Source organism: Limanda limanda, chromosome 11 (genome assembly GCF_963576545.1).
Source record: "Limanda limanda chromosome 11, fLimLim1.1, whole genome shotgun sequence".
NCBI lineage: Eukaryota > Metazoa > Chordata > Actinopteri > Pleuronectiformes > Pleuronectidae > Limanda > Limanda limanda.
In genome coordinates this window covers 10346201-10365768 of record NC_083646.1, presented here as the reverse complement: position 1 = coordinate 10365768, position 19568 = coordinate 10346201, and the positions used below count along the sequence as shown (strand labels likewise).

Below are 19568 nucleotides of genomic sequence, written 5' to 3'. Positions count from 1 at the left end.
AAGGAGAAAGGAGGAGGTGGGGCTGTACGTGTAATGTAGAGATAAAGTGGCAGGTGAGCCGTGCGTGAGTAAACGAGTGATGACTCGGCACGCGTTAGTTCACACCTCTAACCTCTGCATCGGTGTTTGCTGTTTGCCCGTCTCGGTTCCAGATTGCGGCACCGCCGGCCGGAACGACGCTCGTAACTAGACGGTCGTTAAAACTTGCCAGTGGAACCCGGCCAATCAATTACTTTGATTGATCAGTCAAATGGCCGCAGGAGATGGAAAACACAGGCTGTGCAGTGGAGCTGGGCGAGGAATCTCAATACACCCGAGTGGCATTTCTCCTCTCGGCACCCCGGCCTTGATTCTATTGACATTTGTTTGAAAAACTACACAGGAAATTCTTGCTTAGCATCCCGTTAATCTCTCTGAAGCGAGCGGGATCCACATGAGGTTACGAGATAAGGGAGAGCTTCAAACCCCTTCCCATCCCTTTCAGCAGCTCCTCACTGGTGAAAAACATGATTGGCACATGTGGGACTTTCTAATGCCAAAGCCATGTTTCCGAAATCAATGCAAGGCGGTGGACTAGATGTTCAATTCATGCAGAGAAAGATTAGGATACGGCAGCTATTAAAATGCACAGTGTAAGCTTTATCCTTCCCATAAAGCAGTGCAAATCGCACGGCTCCCCAGGGAATTCATTCAGCATGCATGGAAATAAACAGAGTCGAGGCCAAGATAAAACACCAGTTCTGAGTCTTTATTGAACTTCCATGGTACAGACCACACTTCTACAGGAATGCTACTAAAAGCACGAGCCACACGCATGAGGCCACCAGCACTATGTCTGTTGTGGAAATGTGTGTCAGTGGAGGGTTCATGTCTCGAAGCTGCTTAGAAAAGTTGCCAAACGCACACTTGACATCTGGCTTTGAGAAGGTTTCTATAAGACATCTCTTCACTGATAGATAAAATAGACATTTATAAATAATAGATTTGAAGGAGCTCTCACAGATGTCCTAACTGTGTACATGCAGATTCACTGGAGAGACAGAAACGATGCTGCTTGATCCACTTTCCCCCCGGTGCCGCCAAGACGGCGTAAATACAGTAACTTGATCAGGAAATGACGGCGGTTTGGCTTTTCCAGATTTGGGATTCTTGGCTGTCAGGTGTGGGAGGTGGGGGGGGAGAAATCCTCGCTGTGGCAACATCAGTCCTTTGAGTTCTCTTTTCTATAAAGACGTCAATCTGTCTTTGCTGCGCACCATACAGGAACCTTTGGGACTCATTGATTATCAGCAGGGAATGAATCTTCTCTCCGTTCCCATTTTTTGATATTTGATCTCTGCCAGTGGAAGTACTTTTACGCCCAGAACACACCTCTCCACGGTCCAGAGGGAACAAAAGGGCGCTCGCAGAAGGCTCCACAAAGAGGTGCACGTCAGCCAGATAATTAAGAGAACAAATCATGAGGAAAAACGGAGACAAAACAGACTCTTCTACACTATTTGCATTCCAGGCGCCTGAAGCGGGGGAATAAACAGCAGTTTTTGGAGCGTGACATGTTAAACGCATTGCCTGTTGGCTACAGCCGTGCCAAACAGCTTTGTAGAAATACCTCGTTCTGTGTTTGGAGATGCTCTGAATGGCTTTTTATTTTTTTTTTACCATTTGTAAGCCAGATACAAGCCCCTGCTATAAACTGCGCTGAATTTGAGTGTCACTTCACAAAGGAACAGTCTCCTGGTCGAGATTTAACGTCGTCTGTGTGCGGCTGAATCAGTGGAAACAGTTGTGGAAGCACAGGTCGGGCATCTCGGGGGTAATGGGATGCTGCGACGGCTGTTAAACGGCTTGTTTGTGAATTAGTCATGGCAGGTCGATGCACAGAGCGGTGGGGAAGCTTCGGGGAGCTCCAGGCCATTCCGAGGATGTAAAACAGAGCAGGTGACAGTGACGCAGAGACAGGGACAGGAATTCAGACCCAACAAAGGGAATAGGAAGGAAGTACAGCAGGAAGGACGAGCAGGAAGATGGGTTTGGGGTTTTCAGACCTCAGGGAAGCCGAGGAGTTTTGTCATGGCTGCACACCTGGGATCCCTGAATTCATTTCACAGTTTTGAGAGAAAAATAAAAACAGCACTGCGGGCACGTCCTCTGGCCGTGTTGATGCTCCTCCTCGGGCCCGGTAGGAATGTTTACCATATGGAAAAACAGTCACCTCAGAGGTTCACGACTGGGATCCTGACACAGCAAGAGACACAGACAGAGAGGAGTGAGAACAGGGGAAGGATAGGAGGAGGAGGGGGGTGGTGGGATGTTTTTGGAGCCCTGGTGACGGGAGGAAAGACAGAGGAGGGAAGACGGAGGAGAAGTGGAGCAGAGAGGCCCGGAGCTGAAGAAGTGGTGTACACGCAGACGGAAAGCAGAATCACAGGGGACAGATAGGAGGGGTGGTGATGGAGAGGGGGGGAGACGGAAGAGCAAGAGAGAGAAACAGAGAGAGAGAGGGGTGGGGGGGCACTTGAGTACAGCTCTGTAATTGTCCTGATTGAGAATAACTTTAAATACCCTGGAATAAAAGCCTCATTTGGGGCCACGATGACTCATCTGGAGAGAGAGTTTAAAACACTGATACATCTTCAGGCCTGAACGCTCCACAGAGAATAACACTACTGTCCAATTATAGTCCGTGTACATGCTCACAGTGCACACACAAGGGGTAATAAGGCTGCTTCACACAGACACACACACATAAAGAGGTTCACCTGAATGCAGAGGTGCACAGAGACACACACACACATGCACATCAGACTCATAGACTTACACACACACACACACAGACACAAACACACACTCTCTCTGTGTGCAGGCGACTCATTACCTCTCCCTGTCGGTGAAGGAGGAGGAGGCGCTGTGCAACGTCTGCCGGCTGTCCTCTGAAGCGAGGGAGCGAGGGAGGGCGAGCGTGAGGGGGGGCGCCACGCCACGAGAGAGCGGGGGTGGATGCTGGGAACAACTGCGATCATAACTGGGAGAGAAGAGTGGTCCAGCGCATAGGTGGAGAGAGAGAGAAAGGGAGGGAGGAGGAGAAGGAGGAAATTGAGATTGAGATTGGGGAAAAGAAGAATAAAAAGTAGATGTAAAGGATACAGAGAGAGAGTGAGTGAAGAAGAGGGATGGAGGTGGAGGGGCAGAGAGACGAGAGAGAAAAGCGATGTGAAAAGAAAAAAGATGTGAATTATCAAGGTAAACGAGACAGGAATATATAAATAGAGTTTAAATGACAAAAAGGAAAGTTGGAGTTTTGAGGGAGAGATGAAAGTGAAAGAATGTGACAGCAAGAAAGAAAGAGAGGAGAGGAGAGGGAATGGAGGGAGATATTAAAATTGGAATAAGAGATGGGGAAATTAAAAAGAAAGGAATTATAAAAGGTAAAAGAGACCCGAATATAAATAGAGATCAGATGGCAAAAAGGAAAGTTGGAGTTTTGAGGGAGAGATGAAAGTGAAAGAATGTGACAGCAAGAAAGAAAGAGAGGAGAGGAGAGGGAATGGAGGGAGATATTAAAATTGGAAAAAGGGATGGGGAAATATAAAGGTAAAAGAGACCCGAATATAAATAGAGATCAGATGGCAAAAAGGAAAGTTGATGAGATTAAAGTTAAAGATGGGAGAGAGAGAGGGGATGGAGGGAGGAAGAAACTCAAATTAGGAAAAATAGGGATATATACATATAAGAGAGAGTGAAGAAGTGGAGGGGGAAAGAGAGAAAATGAACAGGAAGGATGGGAAAAGAAAACGATTATTAAGGTAATAGAGACAGGAATATAATTAGAGATCAGACGACAAAAAAGAAAGATTAAAGTGAAAGAAGGTTAGAGAGAGAGAGAGAGAGAGAGAGAGGGAGGAAAGGGGATGGCGGGAGGAATTGAAATTAGGAATAAGAGGAATAAAGAAATAGAAAATAAAGGGAAGAATAGCGAGAAGGAGAGGTATTGAAGAAGAGGGATGGAGGTGGAGGAGAGAGACCCAAGAGGAAAGAGAGGGATGAGAAAAGAAACAAATTATTAAGGTAAAAGAGATGGGAATAAAAATAGAGATCAGGCGACAAAGAAAGAAAGATTAAAGTGAAAGAAGGTTAGAGAGAAACAGCAGGGAATGATGGAAGGGAGAGGATGAAATGAGAGATGACACACATAGAAACAGATACAGAGAAGAAGAAAAGACAAAAGACAGAAGGGGAGAGAGAGAGAGAGAGAGAGAGAGAGGGAGGAACACAGTGAGAGAGAGCACCAAGAAACAGCCGAGCCATTTAGCATCAGCGAACACATCACACTGCCACTGTGAGAGAGAATTAGTGCACTCATCGGACTCATTAAAACACTGTCAGAGGGGAGAGAGGGAGGGAAGGGAGGAGGGAAGGGGAGGACGAGGGGAGGGGTGCAACAAGGTGAGGCGGTGGACGGGGGGGGGGCTTCACTTCAAGGGGGAGACACGATGGAGAGTCAGCGGGATTTCAGGCCCTTAAGAATCCTTAAGATGCTCAACAAAGCTGCTCGTCCTCCCTCAGTAACACCTGTCCTCTCCTGGCTCGCCTCCACACACACCCGGTGCAGCGTGAACACACACAGCCAACACACACACACGAACAAACACACACATGCACAGTCACGCTTGATGACATTATAGCCACACTGTCGGTTTTAGGGCCGGGAGAATCACTGAGCACATATGCCGCTCCTCTATACTCATAATGAAGTGGACCGGGGCCAATTCCCACTATAGGCTGTGACTTCGGTCCATCTGCACCCCCCCGCCCCCCCCACCCAAACCCCCATCTAACACATGGCGTTATTTACACATTTATGACACTGAGGCACGTGTCAGTGTATAGAGAGAGGAGCTGGGGCCCTCTGTGGAGGAGGAGGCCATCGGCTCACAGGCGCCTGGTGGAGTAAGTCATCTAAACAACAGTGGCAGGCCCCGGTTTCAAAGAACAGAGAGAATGGTGGGGAGGTGGGTAAGGGAGGGGGGGAGGGAGGGGGGGCGCTTATCGTGTATCAGCTCACGGGCAAAGCTGGAGGATTATCTGCTGGATCTGCAGCCGGACTGGCGGCGCTGGGAGAGATAGAGAGACTGGTGAGGGAGATAAGAGCGAGCGCCGGCTGTGTTAGAGAGAGAGAGAGGCGGCGGAGATAACTGGGAGTGAGTGGAGAACCTGGAGGAGGAGGAGGAGAGGAGGAGAGGAGAGGGGGGGACACACGAGGTATTCCGAGAGAGAAATCAAGAAAAGTGTGAGGGGAAAAAAAAAGAGGAAGGAGGCCTACATGGGAGGAGGAGGAGGAGGAGGAGGAGGAGGAGGAGGAGGAGGAGGAGGAGGAGGAGGAGGAGGAGGAGGAGGAGGAGGAGGAGGAGGAGGAGGGGGAGGGAGATAACGGAGGAGTGTGGGAGAAAAATTGAGATTAAGAGAGAGCGTGGAAAAATGGGGGATATATCGGGGGGGGGGGAACAAATTATACAGACTCAGGCAAAGTGTGATACAACAGAAAATGTGGGTGAGATGAGTTGATAAGGGGAATACAGTGGGTGGGGGGGTGGAGGAGGAGGAGGGGGGTGGAACGGGAGTGTGTAAATGGCGAGCGTGAGACACAGGAAGAGAGTCCCGGCGGTTAAATAAACCAGGTGTTATTGGTTTGATCAGCAAAGCGTGGAAGTGCTCCACTTCATCACAGAGATGACTCCCCCCCCCCTACCCCCCCCCCCTACCCCCCACCCATACCCAGCTAATGGCTGCGTGTGCAACAAGCCCTATAGCAACATGTACAGAAGCCCACCCCCCCAACCACAAACCCCCCCATGATCACATGCTCTGAGAGGTTTAATGGCCGCCGGGCTGCTGAAGCTCATTGACAGCAGTGAGGCTGTTGTTGCCGTTGACGACTGTGAGACATCAGATCTGAGTTTTTTGTGTTGTTTTTTTTCCGCCAGCGTCCTAATGGCCGGACTGAATGTTTAATCGTTGCCACTCTAATGGCGCTAAATGACACATCTGTGCCAACTGTGACTTTCAGGAACACACAAGTCATTAGTAAGCAATTACTCAGCTCTCACTTCGGGGGGGGGGGAGGATATACATGTGGTGTAATAATCATGAGTAACAGACAAGACGAGACAAACGTGTGGACCAGTCCGTTCATTCTCATCTTGACCCATTAGTGAGTTCCCTTCTTCTCCTTAAATCTCCCAACACTGATGGACAGTTCTGATTCCTCTCTGTCACTGATTCTCCTTCTCGAATAACCCGCTCAACAAAAGGACAATTCTCTTTTTTGTCGTAAAAACTTCAAATAACTTATAATTAAAAGAAGAAATCTTAAGTCGGAAAAAAAGCTTTTAGTTTGTGTGTTCGGTTTGAAACCCGTCTGACAAATCCTTCTAAATCAAAATCAAATCAAATCAAAGTTTATTGTCACATGCACAATGTGTTGAGTTCTACAGTTGAACTCAACACATCCCTGCTTTAATCAGAACATCCATTATTATATTTTTAAAAAGCAGCTCATTCCAAACAAACATAATCTAGGAGGTCTGCAAAAACGTTTTCAGATCAAACACTTAATTTAATCCTTTTAGTGTTAAAGGGGAAAGTTCAGAAATACAAAATGCCGCCATATTGACGGAGGCAGCTCCCAGTGATCAGTAACTTTTACCCTAGAAAAAACCAAGATGTGTTTCCTGTCCTCCTCCTGCTGTGGGACACGTGTCCAGCTCCGAGCACTCACACTTGTTGAGGGCTGCCCACACACCCACACACACACACACACACACACACACACACACACACACACACACACACACACACACACACACACACACACACACACACACACACACACACACACACACACACACACACACACACACACACACACACACACACACACACACACACACACACACACGAACAAAAGATTGGGGAGGAGAGTTTCGGTTCCTACCAGAGTTTGGCTACAATGACGACAGCCGTCAGCATGAGCAGCGAAGAGATGGTCACGGTGACGTAGAACTGAGGGTCCACTGTAACACACACACACACACACACACACACACACACACACACACACATTAATGATCTCAGACCGTGACCATTTCTAATTGTCTCCAGAACAAAAGAAGAAATATGGTGAAAACCAGCTGAAACATGAAATTGGAAGTGCACGGCTCTGGCCTCCAACTATCACACAAATCCCATGACGTCTTCCCTCCATCTCTCAGTCTGACGGCCGGTTCCTCCCTGTGAGTGATGACAACTTTATTAGGCATTCCTCGCCACAGACTCAGCAGGGTGTCAGCCTTCACCCCGGTGACAGCTAATTCCCTGGAGGACTCCTGGTGTGTGTGTGTGTGTGTGTGTGTGTGTGTGTGTTCATATGAACTGCAGCTCACGGCCACCTTCATTTAAAAATCCTTCATGTGCGTCCCCTGATGCCCACCTTCCTCAGGCTCCGTCTCCTCCGCCTCCGTCCCTCCGTCCTCCACTCCCTCCTCCTTCTCCCTGGACTCCAGCGGTGTCTCCTCCCGGGGCTGCACGCTGCCACCGGGATGAGGCCAGTCCTGGGACGTGGCGGCGCCGGCCTCCTGCTGGCTCCCGTGGCGGTGCAGGGGGTCGGTGTCCTGGCCCGACAGGAAGTGGTAGGTCTCGTCCTCCAGCTGCTGGGTGGGACCCCAGACCACCGCCCACAGAGGCGTGGGGGTCACCTGGGCCGTGACGGACAGCTGGACCGGCAGGGCGTCCACCTGCTCCTCGCCCTCGGCGTCGTCCCGGTTACAGGTGGAGGGCGGCGTCACCAGGGCAATCAGGAGGAGGGAGACGAGGGCAGTCAGTCGTGCGACAGGAGAGATGGAGCTGGAGGAGAGAGGAAGGCGAGAAAAGATGAGAGGTGATGGAGTGACAGAGAAGTTATCTGAGAAAATGTACTGTCCACAGGCAACCCTGCATGACCTCCAGCACTCAGACATTGATTCCCACGCCAGCCATCAGTCACCACGACATTTAATGCATCTGCACCACACACATCCCTCCTCCACCTCTCCAACTCTTCATCTTACCATCTCTCCATCGCTTCGCTCTGTTCACTGAGACTCTGCTCCTCCGATCATCTCTCTCTGTGAGATAAGACAAGAGGGGCAGGAGAGGGATAGAGAGAGGGAGAGAAAGGGGGAGGGTCCAGCTTGTTTTCTCTTCTCTCGCTCTCTCTCTCTCCATCTTTTATGTCCTCAGATAAAAAGCATGTAAACATAGACACCAGCACTGGTTCTGTCACAAAGCCGACTGTCATCTGCTTTCAACAACACAAAAACACGCACGGGCTACGGGAGGCTTTTAAAATTTTAACACTCAATTGTGCACCACATGTTCACACAGACACACACATCTGCATGCAACAAAAAACACCCTGAAGTACATTGTCTGTTCTGCTCCCTCACACACACTTAGAGTGCACACACCTGAGCACAGCACATTAATCATCATTAGAGGCGTCGTGCACGGAGCCAGCACTCTGTGTGGCACTTTGGGCGAGAGAGGCAACTTCTCCGTCTGCAACTAACTGCCTAAATGCCACAGAAATGTCACCAGGAGACACACGAGCAACGCCGGGAGACAGACACACACACACACACACACACACACACACACACACTCTCTCCAACACATATCGGTTATCATGCCTACCTCTGTCAGTGGAGAAAGGGAATGAGAGAGGGAGGCAGAGAGAGAGAAGGGGGAGATACAGAGAGCAAGTGAGGAGGGAAAAAAAAAGCATCGGTTGCCTTAGCGACTGAGACATGTAGAGTCTGCTAGAGTACAAGAGGGGAGAGAGAGCGGTGCAGGGAGGGCAAGCGACTGTAGGAAAGAGATTTAAATGCTAATTATGTGTGTGTTTTTATAATATCAAAAAAAAAAATGGGGTTCAATTAAATAGACGCGCGGAGAGAAAAAGAAAACGAATCTGACGGAGCAAAACAGAAATGAGACTGAGACATTAATAAGCTGACTTTGAAGGCGGGAGGTTAAAAAAAACCTAAAACCTTCAATTATGTTTACAAAAAAACAGCAAGGACACCGGAGAGAGAGAGAGAGAGAGAGAAATACGGACAGCAGAGAGGAGGAGGAGGAAGGAAGAAGCGAGGGGAATAAAGAAGGAATATAATTCAATTTCCATTCATTTACACAGGATGCAGCGGCGGAGCGGGGGGGGGGGGTGACGGGCTGGTCAGAACGAGAGATCGGAGAGAGAGAGAAAAAACAAGAGAAGCAAACGTGGAGTCACAGCGGGACGGCTTTATTGTTCACGGAAACAATATTTACATCGAAAACAATCTGTCCCTCACACATATGTACACACACTTCTCTCCATCCATATGCTCCCCCCCCGTCCCCCCCCCCATGACACTCAGTCTGTCACACTTCACACCCCCCAGCCCCCCCCCCCCGCCCTCTCTCATTTCCTCTCCGTGGCTGCAGGCCGTGAGGAACCAGGAGAGACTCACTGGAGGACACAGCGCAGCCAGGCACCGAGCCCCCCCGCCTCCGCACCTTCGTCTGCCCCTCCGTCGTCGACATCAACATCATCATCGTCGTCTTCGTAATCTACAGATGACAAGGGAGGGGGGGGGTGGGGGGGTCAGGCAGATTCATCTCCTCCACATGCATCATCTCAAATTGACATGAGGGCGTAATCTGCAAATCCACAGTTAGTCATCAAGTGTGTGAGTCAATGAAATTATGCCATGAGGAGGTGGGGAATGTGTGAAATGTGTGTGTGTGTGTGTGTGTGTGTGTGTGTGTGTGTGTGTGTGTGTGTGTGTGTGTGTGTGTGTGTGTGTGTGTGTGTGTGTGTGTGTGTGTGTGTGTGTGTGTGTGTGTGTGTGTGTGTGTGTGTGTGTGTGTGTGTGTGTGTGTGTGTGTGTGTGTGCATACCATCGGTCTCCTCATCATCTTCTGTTTCGTCTTCTGACTCCAGCGTGCACGAGACCAAACGACTGTCGCTCTTCACCGTGACGTCACCCCTGTAACATTTACACCCACAAGTAATTAAACACCTATTATCAATGTGAAGAAGTGTGTGTCAAGCTCTGTTAAATCCCAGTGTAGCTCCAGGATTAGCAGCTGACCTCACAAGAGCTAATGAATATTCAAATACCGAATATTATTCCGCTTTTTTTTTTTTTGGACTAAACTTTCCCGGAGCGGTGTTTGGCGGGAGTCGCACCCACCTTTGTTTCCCGGAGCTGGGGAGCTGCTCCCAAACGATGAGGGCGCGACCTCCCGTGACCCAGCGGTGGTCTCCGCTCCCCGTGGCCCACGCCGCGAAGCAGAGAATTCTGGGAGCGTCGGGCCAGGTCAGAGAGGCCAGGTAGCGACACTGAGGCAGAGAGAACACTGAGGAGGGAGCAGGAGATGAAAAGAGGTCAACAAAGGAAAACAAAGTGGTTTCGATCTGATCCATTGTGCTGTCTCTCTCCTGGAGGGAAGTGAACGACCTGTGGCTTCACACGGTTTAACTCCGGGACTCACGATTCAGACCGCTCTCTCCATTTGCCAGATCATAGCAGGAGCCAATTAGGAGGCCTCCTGGCTGGTGGACACAATCTGTTACCCCGGCGATGCTGCTGTGATTGGTCAGTCTGGATGTTGTTCCTGTGATAATTGAACAGATGTTAGGTGGAAGGATTATGCAAATGTTCCTCCGTCTACTTTCCCTTTTCACTCTTTATTTCGCTCCATATCTAACACACACACACACTCATTCCAGAGCTCACCAGTCCTCCAGTGCAGGATCTTGAGCCAGGCTTGACCATAAGCCAGGAACACTCTGTCCCCCCGCGGGCTGAGGGTCAGACGCCCACCCGGCCCCCCCCCACAGCCCGTCACCTGGCCGCTCCAGTGGTGCAGCAGCCTCAGGGGGTCTCGATCCGAACACTGGTTCTCCCACACAGACACCCCTCCCTCCGCCGAGCCGCTGAACGCCAGCGGACCCTGAGACTGTGGAGGGCACGGGAGACACGGTTGTCATGGTGATGTGAGTCTTCACCCAGTTTTTATGTGTGTGCACATGTGTGTGAGTGTGTGCGTGCATGCGAGAGATAGACAAGAGTGGGTCTGTGCTTGTGTCGAATAGAACAGAAGTGTGTGAACATTTTTAAAATGTACTGTGGTGCTGTTGGTTCTAAATGGATTGTGTGCTCTGCATGATAAACAACACAGAGGATAACAATGATGCGCTTCGCTTTAATGCTTCAGGCATATTTTGATGAAAACTGAAATTGAAAAACAAAAATGTGAATATGCAGCTGTGGATTTCGATATTCACAATAAAAAAAAAGGCTCTTTGCTCAGAGTCTGTACAGTGTGCTCTCTACAATTGTCCGAGCTTACATCTCAATAAATATCTTTGATTTCCTTTTGAAAGCCATAAACAAGGACAGCTTGTGTGAGGAGAGGAGTGTGGAATGTAGCCGTCTGATTCCTGAGCAGAGGCTTTTTCACAAATTAATAACCAAGACTTCTGAGGCTACTTTAGCAGCTTTTACGGAGAGAGAGAGAGAACTAGATAGAGTGAGAGAGAAAGAGAGAGAAATAGAGAGAGAGAGAGAGAAAGGGAGAGAGAGAGGGAAGGTAGAGGAGAGAGGGAGGGAGAGTGAGAAAGAGAGAGAGAGAGGGAGAGAGAGAGAGGGAGAGAGAGAGAAAGAGGGAGAGAGAGAGGGAAGGTAGAGGAGAGAGGGAAGGAGAGAGAGAGAGAGGGAAGGTAGAGGAGAGAGAGAAGAGGGGGAGAGAGAGAGAGAGAGGGAGGGAGGGAGAGAGAGGGAAGGTAGAGGAGAGAGGGAGGGACAGTGAGAGAGAGAGGGAAGGTAGAGGAGAGAGAAGAGGGGGAGAGAGAGAGAGAGGGAAGGAAAGAGGGAGGGAGAGAGAGAGGGAGAGAGAGAGAGCGAGAGAGTGAGGGAGAGAGAAGCGGGAGAGGGAGAGAGAGAGAGAGAGAGGAAGAGAGGGAGAGAGGGAGAAAGAAAGAGGGAGGGAGAGAGAGAGGGAAGGTAGAGGAGAGAGGGAGGGACAGTGAGAGAGAGAGGGAAGGTAGAGGAGAGAGAAGAGGGGGAGAGAGAGAGAGGGAAGGAAAGAGGGAGAGAGTGAGAGAGGGAGGGAGAGAGAAGCGGGAGAGGGCGAGAGAGAGAGAGAGAGAGGAAGAGAGGGAGAAAGAAAGAGGGAGGGAGAGAGAGAGGGAAGGTAGAGGAGAGAGGGAGGGACACTGAGAGAGAGTGGGAAGGTAGAGGAGAGAGAAGATGGGGAGATAGAGATAGAGGGAAGGAAAGAGGGAGGGAGAGAGAGAGGGAGAGAGAGCGAGATAGTGAGAGAGGGAGGGAGAGAGAAGCGGGAGAGAGAGAGAGAGAGAGAGAGAGAGAGAGAGAGAGAGAGAGAGAGAGAGAGAGAGAAGAGAGGGAGAGAGGGAGAGAGAAAGAGGGAGGGAGAGAGAAAGGGAAGGTAGAGGAGAGAGGGAAGGTAGAGGAGAGAGAGAAGAGGGGGAGAGAGAGAGAGAGGGAGGGAGGGAGGGAGGGAGGGAGGAAGAGAGAGAGAGAGATAGAACGAGAGAACGAGAGAGAGAGAGAGAGAGAGAGAGAGAGAGAGAGAGAGAGAGAGAGAGAGAGAACGAGAGAACGAGAGAGAGAGAGAGAGAGAGAGAGAGAGAGAGAGAGAGAGAGAGAGAGAGAGAGAAACAGTGGTGTTTTTGTGTCAGACATCTTGTTCTAAAAACAGGCGGAGGATGGAAACAGCTTGAGCATCCTCGGGGCCGACGGTGTCACGGCCGGCGGGTGAGTGACCCCCCCCCCCCACCTGGATGGAGGTGACTGCTTCCCGGTGAGCGTTGATTGACTGGCAGTTTTCGAAAGTGTGCCAGCTCCAGGCCTGAACTTTCCCCCCGTCTGCAGGGTGACAGAGTGTGAGGTTAACATGTGGCGACAGGCGGCTGGCAGTCATTAGAGTTGGTCACGGTCAACCCACCTGAGCCTGACTGCCTAAACTGTGTGCCTCCATCTCTCTGATTCAGCCTGATAGCCCTCCGCTACACTGACTAACTCACTGGCACATGATGCCACTGTGGCAGACTGTGCCAACACATTAGTAGGCATATAAGACACACACACCAGTATAAAAGAATGCATTCATACCAATATGCATGTGTCTGCTAAAAGAACACACTGCACATGTACGGTGATCGATGTCCGACACAAATACGATGTGATTGGACAGTTTCAAAGGCCACTTGTTCGATCGACTGTGCCACAAGCTCTTAGTTTTCCCACATGCGCCGTAGTGTCCGCACAGACACACACCTGATCCGGTGATGATGTAGCCGTCTCCCTCTGGCACGAAGCAGAGCGCCGTCACAGCGTTGAATGTGTAGATAGACTTCACACACTGGCCTGGAGGGAACAGGAAAATACTAATTTAATTGACAAGTCACAGCCCACCGGTCAGCCAGAGATACATTGCATAAAAGATTAACTCACAGACACACACACAGACAAACACACGGGTTTTCCAGACAGAGCCCTAAGGCACCTTCCACTTAATATACAATATCTGTGTGTTTGTTGCTGTGGTTGAGCGTACCGATGTTCAGGGCCCAGATCTTCACGTAGCCGTCTGCCGAGCCACTCAAAATAAACCTCTCCTTGTCGGACAAATCCAGGGACCTGGCTGATGAGAGGGCAAACAGAGACACAAGAGCAGGAGGAGACAGAGGAGGAGGAGGAGGAGGAGGAGGAGGAGGAGGAGGAGGAGGAGGAGGAGGAGGAGGAGGAGGAGGAGGAGGAGGAGGATGAGAGAACAGGGATCAGAGAAAAGGAGACGGAGGAGGACAAAAAGATTAAGCTGAGGAAGGAAGCTGTAAATAAATGATGATGCACAAAATGAAAAAAGACACCGCTTGCAAGAAAGACGCGGAGAGAGAAGAGACGTGATTTAGAAAAAGGAGCAAATAATTAGTCAATGGGTGCCGTGTTTACATAGTTCCACGGAGCTGCATCATTTATAGACTCTGTGTTTTTAAGTCTCGGGTTCTGGAGGAGAACCAGGGAGGTGGCTGGAGCTCCGGTGATGGAGGGCTGCCTGCTCCACACAGACAGTGAACTTTCCCAAGTGTCTGGTGAGGTTATCGCTCACTGGGCCAGATCTGATGAACTGCTCCTCTAATTACCAGACCGCAGGACACGGGCATTACTCAGCTCTAGTCAGCGCACATGTAACAAAGTGTGTGTGTTTGTGTGTGTGTGTGTGTGTGTGTGTGTGTGTGTCCTCACCCAGCCTCTTGCAGTATTCAGGGGGAGGCGCAGACAGACAGGTAACCCCACCACTGTGGCCCCCCAGGTTCTTCTGCTCTGTTGCCGTGGGAACGTGCCACACCTTCACCGTGGTGTCTCGGCTGCGGGGAGCAGACAGATGGACAGAGCGAAAAGAGAGAGAGAGAGAGAGAAGATGTGTGGGGAGATAGAAGGGGAGTAAAGAGGAGGTGAGGGGAGGCAATAAAAAACAAGCAAAGTTAAAAGGCGTTTGACATAAACCACAGGAGGATTGAGCCCGAGCGTTGGAGGCGGAGGAGGAAAAACAAACACATGTCAGACGGCGAGGGAGAAGGAGCGGCTGCGTGTTGAGGGATAAATTAGGTTGAAATGTTCACTTTGAACATCCATTATGCAAATGACTTCTTTACCTTCCAGAAACCACCAGGTTGTCCACGGCAGCCACGCAGGTGACGATGTCGTTGTGACCCTCCAGCAGCCTCAGGCGGAACCTGGACTTCTCCCAGGAGGCTTTGAGGGACGCGAATTCCGCTTCTGTGCAAATAAATGATTTATGCAATTAGCAATGTTGACTCATCAGCACCCCAGTTTGTTAATCTACACAGTTCTTCAATATGGATTAAGTCTGCCCCTGCAACGTGTGGAGCTCATTTAGCTCCAAGGATGCAAAACGTTCTCCTGTCTTCAGGGAAGTAAGCGCCACCTTTTTTTTTTTTTTTCATAACTGCAGCCATAGATTTACATATAAAGACTAGATGTCTCGTCTGCGTTGCTGGCCAACGGAGACGAACGTCCGCACATGGCGGCCATCTAACCATAACTTGCTCAATTTTCAACCGATTTTTACGGTTTGGTTTGTTATAAACGTCAGAGATGTAGATATGACACTGCATACTTATGAATAATTATGTTATTTTCTAAAAAAAATGAATAATTTATGCAGTGTCATAACTACATCTCTGACGTTTATAACAAACCAGATTGTTTAAAAATCGGTTGAAAATTTAATTATTTACCACTACCAACACAATGTTATGCGTGAGTGAGATGCCCCGTAGCAAGATGGCCGATGGTCGTCCCCGTCGAACGAGACATCTAGTCTTTATATATAAATCTATGACTGCAGCCACGTGGGATTGTTAGGCCTCCTCCGGGCAAACATGTGTAATCTGATTTTAGATGTTAATTGCAAATTAAGGCATCGCATGGTACTTCCAGCTGCCTGAGATCAACCCTAATGACGATCTCTTCAGCCGTGTTTCTTAATTATTTTCCACCTTCCCGCCGCCGCTGCTGCTCCTGGTCGGAGTCCGGTCCGCCTCCCGACACCTCGGCCGGCGCCGGCTTCTCCCGTCCTCTGCCCGTCTCCGCCCCTTGCCTGGCAGCAGGTGATGGCGTCGTCTGAGCTCTGGACCGCTCTTCTCCCTTCGGCACCTTGGAGGCTGGAGGCGTCTGTGATGGAAGGGCCCCAGGAGCATCCTCCCTGAGCCGGTGTGCAGAGGAAAAAAGCTGAATGAGGAATCAGGATGCAAAAAAAAAAAAAAGTGCACACAGCGTCCTCTGTGACAGGGAGCAAACCTGTGGAGGATCTCCAGGACCCACACAGACAAAAGCAGCACTTCTTAATGAGCTCTGAGTCTCTATACGAGAGAACAAACACCCACACTGGTTTCAGTCATCTGCACAAAGGCCTCGAGGATCGTCCACAGAGAGGACGACTTCCCTGTGTGATGTTTACATGGCACGTTATGAATTGTAGACAGTTGCCAATTCCTTAAAGCGTGACAGTATTTGACCTCCAGTGTGTTTTGGGAAAGACATACAAAAAACATCAAAAGCTTCAAAGCGAATGTTGTTGCTTTTGAAGAATCATGCTCCCCCCCCACACAGACACCCCACGCACCCCCCCACCCCCCCCCCACCCCCCCCCCCCGGTACCTCTCCCTCACTTCCTTACACTTGTCTTTTCATCTTCTCCTTTTTGCCGTCTCCCACGGTCCCCGGAGTTTGCTGCGGGCCAGAAAGCTGCAGCTGAAGCTCAGCCAATCTGGAACGCAGCTCCGCCCTCCTGGAGATCTGAGAGGGAACGAGAGGCACGAGATTGGTTGTGAACCAAGCTGCTCAAATCCACAAGTTGCTGATGTGCTCAACCAACATACTTGGCTTGTCTCGGTTTATTAGACGGCAACTGGCAACATGCGCCGGGCTCCTGACTGATGAAATATGCATGAGTGAGTGAATTAGACATGTTAGCCCGATATGAAACGGCTGTTGTGCGAAGGGAGCGAGCCGCCACTCGCACAGTGTTTACTCACTTTGCTCAGACTGTGAAAACAAATGCGTGATTTGTTTAAAGTAAAATAACCCTGCTTGTGTCATCAGGCTTCTCTTAGCTCGGACTGAGAAATTACACATTTATAAAAGAGACTGGGACATTACTCAGAAGGAATTTACTAAAAAGTGTCTTTTTGTGGACGTCTGGGGGGGATTCACCCATACAGGATTTGATTTGGCTTTGATTTTTCCTACAGCAGCGATGGTGGCAGAAGTATTTAATATTTTACCTGTTGCAAAATAAAAGTACATACGTATTACTGGCAGCAAAATGGTTTTAAAAGAAAATTCCAAAGTGAAAGTATCAATTTGAACCCCTGTCCATGGGTTAAAATATTATTCAATTATCATCATTGACGCATAACTGTGACAATGGTACCTTTGGTTGGTCCGAAGCTAATATATTAATGCATCATTACACATGGATTAATCACATTAAATTTTAAAAATCCTAGTCTGGAAAGTCACAAGTAGTAACAGCGTTCAGTTAAATATTGTAGAGAAATAAGAGCAAAGTTTCCCTCTAAACAAAAGAGGCATCAAATGAAAATACTCAGGTAAAGTACCACACAATTATACTTGACAGTACATGTACTTGATTACAGTATTATAGAGTATTTTCTGGTAATTTCTACCTCTCTTTGTGAGTCTCAGACTTAATGGAAGTGGAAATGTGAAAAGTCTAAATCCTTGATCCTTAAGAAAATAATCTGTTGTGAATATTGTGCAATGTTACCTTATTTATTATTCACGACTTCATTCTTATTTCGTAATGTACTAAGTTAACCATTAACCATCACTGCCACTATCTCCTGAGCCTGATGAGTGGGAAACCATTTCCTGTTCAGTGATGAAATCAACTCAATAATGAGATTCTGCCTCTTTAAACACACTGGAGCTTTCCTGAAGTTCCCGATGATTCTTTTCTTTTCTGACACACTTTTCTCAAGTTGTGAGAATCTGATTTTCTCACTTCTGTAGGCAAAAGCTTTCAAATCCCTCCCTCCATTATTATGAATTAATCACACGTCACTCTTCTGATGATATCAACACTGTTATAGCGAGTAGTCCTATAAGGTATCTGCATAAATATCAGCTTTATTTAATCAGTTTAGCTTAGCTACTCTGCACATGAATATTATAAACCACGTGATGTGTTTGAATTATGAAACTCTCCTTTGATCTTCTTTGAAGTTTGCCCTGTGTGTGTGTGTGAGCTGCAGCTGTGACCTGTTGCTACATGTCCAGGATCTGCTCAGCGACTCACAGTCAATTACATGATGAGAACAAGTTGATCCTGTTGTACCTTGATTTTCTCCTCTGGGCTGAGACTGATCTTTATTTCCAGATTCTCAATCTGTCTCAACTTCTTCTGCAGTTTCCTCACTTCCCCCATCTGAGCTTCTCCACAGGCGGGAACCTACACGTTCAACTGAATGACCCCGAGCCTCGGCGTCAAATACACAACATGACGGTTCAATAAATAATAAATAAAAAAAGGGTAAATGAGTCCAATGTATCACACAGATCCTCGGCGGTGTGTGAGGAGGACGTGTCGCCGGATGTTGACGATACGTTAGACGTGTATAACTGTCTTTACACCGCCACCGTGTGATCAGTGGAGGTACTGCCTTGAAAAACGTGTTTCTATTAGATATATAACCGGAAATATGTCGTATTTATGTACAGGGACATGTGTGAGCTGGGGAGAGGAGGTGGTTTGGTTTTTATTTACAAGTCAGGACCTGAAAGTGACTCTGGGTCGTGCGCGGATCACTGGAGGGCACAAACTGTGCAGCCGCGATGCCTTCAACTGCCGCTCTGTCAGCTCGGAAATTTTAACTTCCACCTCGTAAATGCGACTTGAATGTCAAATCAAACCGATTTACTTTTTCTTTGGGTAGACTAAGCCATATATATGGACTAAGCGCTAAAAAAACATATAATAACTTAAAAAGGAGAACATTTGCTGTTGAAAGTGTATTCGTACTTCATTAATTCGTGAAAAGTTTGTTGCAGGCCACATTTTCACTCACACAATTGATTAATGTGCAGTATAAAATGTTTTGTTATAAAAAGCCAGAACAATCACCAGTATGATTTCTCACCAAACAAGGTCGTATCACATTTCTGGTTTTGCCTGACTACACTTAAATTTGGATGTTTCTTTGTTATATATCACTAATGGATGTATTATAATTCGTAAGATGTATTACATATTTTATGTTGCTGATTGAACAATATTAATCCATGTTGGTACTAAATCAAAATTACATATAAATAATTTAAAGTAAAAAGGAAAGTGTACTGAGTAAATGAATAAGTAACGTAAGAGAATAAATTGTGGTATTACAAAAAAGACTTGGGAGTCCATTGAATTTACAAAGTGTGCTATTGCAAAAAGAAGACAGGTGGAATGGCAAATCATTACGAGCTGAGCTTTAAAAGTTTATTGAAGTATTTCAAAATGTCTTATTAGCTACATTATACATATTAAATTATATACTTCAGCATAACATTTTCTCAGCTATTAAATAAAATGATCCTTCATTCATCCCACAAGGGGGAAATTTGCTGTGTTGCAGCAGCAATAAAATAGACATTTGTTATAAAGTAATAAATAAGTAAAAAGGGAATATAAAAGCAAGGAAGTATGAAATAGAAGTATAATGGAAATTATATGAACAGTTTAAACAGAATATATATACAGTGTAACGCATTGCACATTAGCCTTAGAATTGCACAGATAGGAATCAGTGTTTATGGATAAGTATTGTAAATGAAAAATAAAAGAAAGATTGTCTTCAATTTGTACTTTGATGAATGTGTATAATCTTTTATTATTACTATTACACATTTCAAAACATGTACCTCAGCAAAAGA

At 47.9% G+C, this 19568-nt stretch overlaps 1 protein-coding gene across 3 annotated transcripts; it reads right to left on the bottom strand.

The window, feature by feature from the left end:
- Positions 1-727: 727 nt before the first annotated feature.
- Positions 728-18236, bottom strand: LOC133013684 (uncharacterized). 3 transcript variants are annotated; one of them, XM_061080705.1, is made up of 17 exons: positions 17992-18236; positions 16309-16427; positions 15629-15834; positions 14762-14885; positions 14352-14473; positions 13663-13749; positions 13383-13472; positions 12883-12971; positions 10818-11040; positions 10573-10695; positions 10272-10437; positions 9976-10064; positions 9546-9645; positions 7487-7899; positions 6992-7070; positions 2876-3022; positions 728-2235 (listed from the first exon to the last, which is right to left on the bottom strand). In XM_061080705.1, the coding sequence occupies exons 1-17, from the start codon at positions 18079-18081 to the stop codon at positions 2214-2216; spliced, it is 2289 nt and encodes a 762-aa protein (XP_060936688.1). In that variant the 5' UTR covers positions 18082-18236; the 3' UTR covers positions 728-2213. The 3 variants fall into 3 exon arrangements, with proteins under 3 accessions (XP_060936688.1, XP_060936690.1, XP_060936689.1); XM_061080707.1 differs by having other exon boundaries at positions 17953-18017; XM_061080706.1 differs by lacking the exon at positions 2876-3022.
- Positions 18237-19568: the final 1332 nt, after the last annotated feature.